The sequence below is a fragment of the Ixodes scapularis genome, unplaced genomic scaffold, assembly GCF_016920785.2.
Source record: "Ixodes scapularis isolate PalLabHiFi unplaced genomic scaffold, ASM1692078v2 PGA_scaffold3__209_contigs__length_174095766, whole genome shotgun sequence".
Classification (NCBI taxonomy): domain Eukaryota; kingdom Metazoa; phylum Arthropoda; class Arachnida; order Ixodida; family Ixodidae; genus Ixodes; species Ixodes scapularis.
The window spans coordinates 23484765-23492307 of record NW_024609868.1 but is presented as its reverse complement, the minus strand read 5'-3'; the positions used below and the strand labels follow the sequence as shown (position 1 = coordinate 23492307).

At 50.2% G+C, this 7543-nt stretch overlaps 1 protein-coding gene across 1 annotated transcript in view; it reads right to left on the bottom strand.

Moving 5' to 3' along the window:
• Positions 1 to 7463, bottom strand: part of LOC8038783 (protein atonal homolog 8) — a 15357-nt gene extending 7894 nt beyond the window's left edge. The window contains exon 1 of the mRNA XM_042292995.1: positions 6436 to 7463. Coding sequence (XP_042148929.1) covers positions 6436 to 7365 — 930 coding nt within the window. The 5' untranslated portion in view covers positions 7366 to 7463. The remainder of the gene's footprint in view (positions 1 to 6435) is intronic.
• Positions 7464 to 7543: the final 80 nt, after the last annotated feature.

Here is a 7543-nt window from a genome sequence, read left to right as displayed (position 1 = left end):
CTCACGCAGTAGTGATACACGACCGCACGCCGGTACGATGCTCATCCAGATCGAAGTAGGCAGGGTGTGGGGATTGAACCCAGGATCCCTGGGGTCTGCAGCGCGAGCTTCCGCTCCACGCCCGTCGTGATGCAGTGGCCTAGCATTTTCCTTCACAGCGATTCTATCGGTATTGGGTCTCTGACGTAACGCCCCTACGGTGACACTGCTGTCGGCGCGGCGCATGTGCAAACAATTCAATCGACGCGAATCGGCAGGTGTGCGTAGACGAAGAGGTGCTTGTATAAACAGCATGTTCGTTTATACGCTATATATAGTAGCGCATTGCAATATAAGAAAAGCGGGACAAACTCCTCCCAGAAACAAGGCCCTCCACACTCTGTCCACTTTAGCGAAACGAACGCTGGAGAGGAGGCGAGTGTAGAGGAGAAAACCGCCAGTAATGGCGAACAGAGAGGTATGGGGAAGGTTTCCGTGCCCTACGTTTTTTTTTTTTTTTTTTTTTTTTTAGGTTGCGACAGACTTTTAGCACGTACATCTTATGCCATGCCGAACAGGTGACGCTTTTGGCTAAGGATTCGAGCGCTCCCCAAATGTTCCGTTCTTCAGAAAAAGTGTTTTTGCGCATGCGCTGTGGGTACAGTTTCTGTGGCAAACGCCCTGGTTTCTTAACAATGGCCCAGTGTATATTTATTGCATGATCACTTATCTTCCTCCAAAAATATCTGTTATCTCCCCATGTCGTATAAAAGAAAACAAAACAAAAATTGGTTTGTTTGTTGAGTTTTGGGGATTCTTTTCTTTTAGTTATAAGGGTGCTGTTTTACAAGATCTTGACGTATACCTGTTTCTTGCAGGCAGCCCCTCATAGCCACGATCTACTTATACGTTTCTTAGGTTATATGAAGCTGTAGAAAAGACACAATCGTCATGAGGCGCCAGAGGGCAGCCGATGATTCACACGCCCGACAAAGCGATAAGGATACAACTTGAATTGCCATCGCGCACCTATTATAAAACGTCGCGGCAGCAACGGTTACGTTCCAGCATGGTTGACATAGAAGTCTTTACGCCTCTTAAATCAGAACACAAGCAACAGAAGAGGTTAACTCACAAAGAGGCCCACATAAAAGTTCCATTTTGTGTGCGCGTAGTTTATGTTCTTTTTTTGATACACCCATCGGTGCCCTAAATTTTTCCAAAAATCGCATGCAATATATTTTTGCCCCACTCAGCACTGTACACCACAACAATTTAATTTTTTTTCCCCAAACTTAAAGCGAATCATCACGGCGTAATGCTACGTTATGCATTGTGGGAACCAATGGGAAACAAAATCCATACGTGTTCCGCTCCTGGCACACAGTCTCCCAGAATGCAACGCGCGCGGTGACGAATTTATGGAAGTAGTCTGTTAGTTCACCCGTTTAGTAAATAACAATATCGGACGTTTTTATTACCCTAAAGAGAACCGCGGGTGCACCGCGAGAAAGTACACACGCAGAAGCCTTCGAGAGTGGAGGATCGATGCCGTTCTTTGCCTGGACCGTTCGCCCATATAAAATAACTGTGCTGCGTATTCGTTCACACAGCAGGGAGTTCACCAGCCCCAATGAGGGTCTGCTATCCTGGGGACTTTTTCTTTAACGTCCATCACGCAATAGCGATTACACGAACACGCGCCGATACAAAGCTCAAGCAGGTCGAAATGGGCGAATCCCGGAGAAAAGCTCACCGGAGAAAAGCTCACCGGAGAAAAGCTCACCGGAGATAAGCTCACTGGAGAAAAGCTCGCCGAAAAACCGGCGGATGTGGAGAAAAGCTCACCGGCCATTGAACGTATGCGGAAAAAAGCTCACCGATTTTTTTCTTCTAAGTATATGGAAGAAATTCATATTATAATAATATAAATTTATTTTTCTTAAAATTCGTCAGCTTTGTAAGAAAGAAAATCTCACTATTTTGTAATATTTGTTAAGCTTATTGGGTATGCCGCTTCCAAAATAATAATTGCGGGCGAGTGTTTTCTGTGGCTTGCTCTCTAGGCAACGAAAGGCTAATTGAAAACTTTATGAACTTGAAGAACAGGAAATACGTGAAAACTTAATAATGTCTGCCTAAAACCTAAAAATCAATACTGTAAATACCAAATATCCGAAAGTGCATGCGCAACAACGCGGTGCCTGAAATTCTCTATGAAGCTTTTGTTAACCTTTGAAAATAGGATAAAACAGTCAGTAGGATATCGAGGCTTCTTTCTTCCACGGGCATGCACTCTCGTGCTGACGACCTAGACTCTCGTGCTGGCGATCTACACGTTGCCTTTGTGTGATAGTGCCCCTTCTACGGTGAGCCACCCATGACCTTCGGAGCCGCACACTGGCATTGTTGTTACTCGTGACCTATACAAGAAGTAGTCTTCTGTAAGGTAACGAATAGGGCGAGTTGGTAAACGTTATACATGATGAAAACCGTTCAAACGACGACGATTGAGTGAAGACAACAAACACGACAGGACGAAGCTGTTCTCGCAACTAAAGTTTTGTTAGTGAAATTAACAGAAAGAAAACAGCGTAGCCGACACTGATCACATTAACAAACACCTACTTATTTATTAGGCTCTACACAATATTGGGAGCTGAAACGGTTCACCACACCGCTCTTCATATTAGCTCGCAAAGAACAAACCTCTTTATCTGACAGAGCTACCGACGGCGTACTGTCAGCTGTCAATAAATTGCTGTCTTTTTTACCGGTGTACGATGTTCTGATTTTATACTTGTGGCTTTATTTAAATACAGAATGGGTGATTACAAATTTTTGAGGAATTAGTAAATATGCCCAATTAACTTCAAGAATATTACAAAAAAATGGACATATGTTTATTGAAGTGACCAATGCGAGTTGTGTTAAATTGCCAGGTTTGACGCAAAATCCGCTGAGTTAAAAAAAAAAAAAATCGATGAGCTTTTCTTCGCATCCGCTCAAAGGCCGGTGAGCTTTTCTCCGCATCTGCCGGTTTTGCGGTGAGCTTTTCTCCGGTGAGCTTATCTCCGGTGAGCTTTTCTCCGCCGCCCGAAATGGGCAGGGGTGGGGAGTGTTCCCAGAATCTCCGCGGGCTGTGCAGCGCGAGCTTTCGCTCCACGTGTTCCGAACTGCGGTGCCTGAAAACACATTCAGCCGCGCATCCCTCTTTGCGGTCCTACAGCCACACTAAAGAACCGCTCTGCAGTGATCAAACCCGCGGCATTCAATAGACTTGTTGCAAAACGTGCAGCGCCGTCCGCGGTGCCGAAAGGAATGTCGGGGACGCCTTCTTCAGAACTCGTTGTGCATGGGTATAGCAGCAGAGTACGGAGCACGACCTTTCGAGATTTTTTCATTTTGCAAAATATCTATTTTGTGGCTTTTTCTCGACACGTGGATCTGTCTTCCGACCTCGTGAAGGCCACTCGGCGTCCTTGCTCCTAAGGGAGGTCGACCGCCTCGTCTCGAGCGGCGTCTCTTTCTTGACGCCGCGGGAGGACGTTGACGTTTCGGAAGACGCCCGCAGTGGGAGACGCGCCCTCCCTTCAGCCCGCAACTTGGGCACCGACAGCACGCAAGGGGGCACGCACTTTGGAAGCCCCGCCAGACTCAGCCCGTGAGAGGGCGCTGTCACCTCTCCACCAAGCTACATTCGCTTACAGGACAAATTACTCGCAGGGCGTCTCCGCGTATTTTATACGCCTTCTTAACGGTACAATGCGCGACATGAGAGGGTTTTGGTAGATCGTTCCGGTGACTCCGATAACGACACACCTAGCTGTGTTTGGAGATTTATGTTTGTCCTTTGTCCCTCTTGTTCCCCTTCTCCAGGGATTATTTTCGTCATTCTTGTCCAGCTCGCTTGCACCTTTGCATTTAATTGCATTCTAATTACCCGGTACTATACGCCACATTTGCTCATGCATCGCATCGTTATCGGGTATCGTTATCGGGAGTATCGGAGGTATCGCTATCGGAACGATCTACTAAAACTGTTTACTATTAACGCAAACACAACATCGACACTTTTTTTTTTTTTTTTTTTCGGTGTGCTTCTAAGGCGTAATGACGGGCAAAAAGGATTTATTGCTCGAATTGGTCCCCCAGATGATCACTTTCCGCCGCCCTATCATAAGTGGCGAATTCGTGCCCGCGCGAACAGCGTCGCGTACTGTGCGTCGACTCCGTTCCATTTTAAATGTGACGCAAAGAAAACGACTGCGGCATATTGTCTTTGTCCTCTTCTATCTTTATGTTCCATGCAAATATCACTGCTGAAATCATTTTCTCTGACCGGCCCTGCGGGGTCTTCTTTCGGGTACAAAAGCGCTGAAACACCATCCGAGACACTGCGAGCCTCTAAACCTGTTTTGAGGCTGCGGATTTGCACGGAAATCTGTTTGTGTGTAAGGAATCTCCGTGAGCCTAATTATTGTCGGTAATATGTTGTCTCTACCTTTGCTTATTGATCTCTGTCCTTCTTCCAGACGCCCCTCTGCACCTCAACTATGTGAGGTAGCCAATGAAAGCGCCTCCTCCGGCTAGATTCCCTGTGTTTTAAATAAAACTACCTAACAAAGCTGATATATGATATAGGGAAACGCGCTACGTTCACGTCGGACCCGTTAAAGCCTGTTTTATTTTAAGCATGTCTGAACAGCAGGAGAACAGTCGGCTTTACAATTGTGCCTAATATCCCAGCTGCATAAGGGCAATGCGGCCGCTGCGTTCCCTTGTGTTCTTTCTCGAAAAAAAAAAAAAAAGAAAAAACAGTGTACAGAAAAACAAGGTTGTAGTGCTGGATTTTTCGTAGATCAGTGGCGACTTTGAACTCCGCACCCTCCCCCCCCCTTTCCCCGAAAACAATTTCTGGCTACGACACTGCCGTAGATGACTGTATACGAGTTTCATCTGTACGCTGATGCAGTAGTGCGACGGATTTCCGTCAAAGGAGTGCGAAACCGAAAACGGCTAGGTGCCAGCCGCACAACACACTCCATGTTGAAATAAACACTATCCCGTGCAGTCCTTTTATTACTCTGTGCCTCTGTATATCGCCTCCTGCTTCACGGTACTGGCTTATCGTGGGACGGAGGACGATCCAGCCGTCCGTTACAATAATTCTGCACATCGCTGCCGAAATCTCAGGCAGTCAATCACGGCGATCCGTTCGAGATTTCAGGATGGATGCCTCAATAGACGCGTGAAGAGAAGGAGTGTGTGAAATGTCAAGCCACTCGCTCATTCTCAAGTCGGACGCTTGGAAAAGAAAATGCGTATCGCCGTTGACTGGGCTGATTTCTAGGTCGACGATCGAGACAGGATATACGGAGACTAGCTCCGGCGCTCGCTGCTTTCTCAATAAATAATCACCAAACACGGAACACGTGAGAACACTGCGGTCTTGCTTGTTAGTCAAAACTGAGGTCTGGTCACGGGGGTTCACAGACGTCCCGCGAAGAGGACGTCTAATAATAGAAAAGCGCGCTGGCCGAACTTGTCAACCGAAAATCGGCTAAAACAGATCGTCAAAAGCTGATTGTGCTACGTAACTGCGACTGTCTCTCGTGGTTGCTGGTGATGCACCTCCCACCAAAAATTCAATTTCGATTTTCAAAAGGGTGACAGCGTTCCCCTTGGTTGCTGACTGGGAAAACACCACGAAAGGAATACGCAGATACACTAGCTAATAACTCTAATCCAGATATCCTCATTATGTATTTATTCTGCCACAAGGTGCTTTACACAATGAAAAGGCAGTGCACGTGCAGGTGAGCTGGTGGTAGTTAATCATAATGTTTAAAACCCGAGAGTATGGTGAGGGAAAATAAAAAACTTTGAAGTCGAAGAAAAGGCACAGGAGAAGACGTCTTCTCCTGTGCCTTTTTCTTCAACTTCGAACTTTCCTATTTCTTTCCTCACCACATTTTCGGGTTTTAAACATCACGATGCGCTTAACACCTTGCCCATAGACTGTAGCAACTGCTTTTCCCTAATTCCAGTTCCCTTCATCTCCCGATCCTCAGTCTCATTCGCTTTCGCACTTTCTGAATAATTTAGTCTACCTTTTTCTCTTAAACTCTCTCCTTCTCCGTCTCTCCTTCTCCCTCTCTTACACACACACACGCACACACAATTCCTATCTAATTTTCAAACAGAAACCAGTTTAGCACCCCCATCAACCATCTTTTCTCTCCTGTTCCACCTTTCCCTAAACAAAAAACAAAAACGAAGATCCACAGATTTCCCCCATGAGATGTGACAGATCATGACCCCTTTCGTACAATTACTTCCGGTAAAGAAAAAAAAGTCCAGTTAAAACATATTACGAGGAGAGAAACAACTTCGAGGACCTGCCAATCCTCGCTGCAGCGGGAGCCGTAGGGGAAAGCGCCCTCGCGCACGTACCTTGGCGGTCGAGGTCGTGCTCCTTCGTCGCGCCCTGCCCTCCGCCTGGATGGTCCGGGTGCACAGGTCGATGCACTCCGCGAACGACGGGGCCCTCCGGTCGCGGCTGTAGTCCTGGTCGTTAAGCCTCGCGAGGGCCACGATGTAAGCGGCCGCGATCCTCAGGATGGCCAGCTTGGACAGCTTCTGGTTGTCCGCGTACGCCGGCACCGCGCGACGGAGCGCCTCGAAGGCCGCGCTGATGGTGTGCACTCGGGAACGCTCGCGGGCGTTCGCCTCGATGCGACGCTGCCGCGTCATGCCCTTGTAGTTCCGCTGGGCGGGACGGGACACGCCGTCCGCGCTCGAAGTCCGCGGGATGAGCTCCACGTCACTGGCGTCGAAGGGCACCGGGGGCAGCCGAGAGAAGCGCGGGAGCTCCTCCGGGGGCTCGAGAAGGACGTGCGAGGGCCTCTTCTCCGATGGCTTCCTGCAGGCCGCCTTCGGAGCGCCCCGGGCGCCGGACACCGACGCGACGGCGTCCCGACGCGGGTGCAAGTCCGTCCGCGAGGTGAACAGCGCAAGCCCGCCATCGCGGGCGTCGTAGGCGGCCGACGAGCACGGCGGAGGCGCCAGAGCACGCAAGTCGAGGCACTCGTCGTCGGCATCCGCACTGCACGCGACTCCCGAAGACGCCGAGGTCGCCGGCGAGCTGGACGTCGTGGTCAGGTCGAGTCCCAGGTCCTCGTCGGCGGCGGTCGCGAGCTTGCCGGCCGGTGCCTCCCGGATGACCGAGTCTCTCCGGTGGCCTTCTTCGTCCTCTCCGGAGTCGTCGGTGCCCCGATCGGGGCGGCGCCGCGTCGCGCGTCGTCGCCGGGGCTCGCTCGACTTGCGCTTGTTCCGTCGCAGCTGCACGTCGACGCCGCTGTCGTCGCTCGACGAGGCGCTCATGACGGCACCTGCTGCGGGGGAGGCGTGGCGGCGCGCGCCTCGCGTCAGGGCGACCTCGTACCGGGCCCCGCTCGTGCGCTTCCCATGGCGGAGTCCCGTCGACTGGCCGCCGGCCCCGCCGCGAACGGCGGCGCGCCCCGACGGATGAGCGTTGCCAGGCGACGCCTCCCAGCTGCGA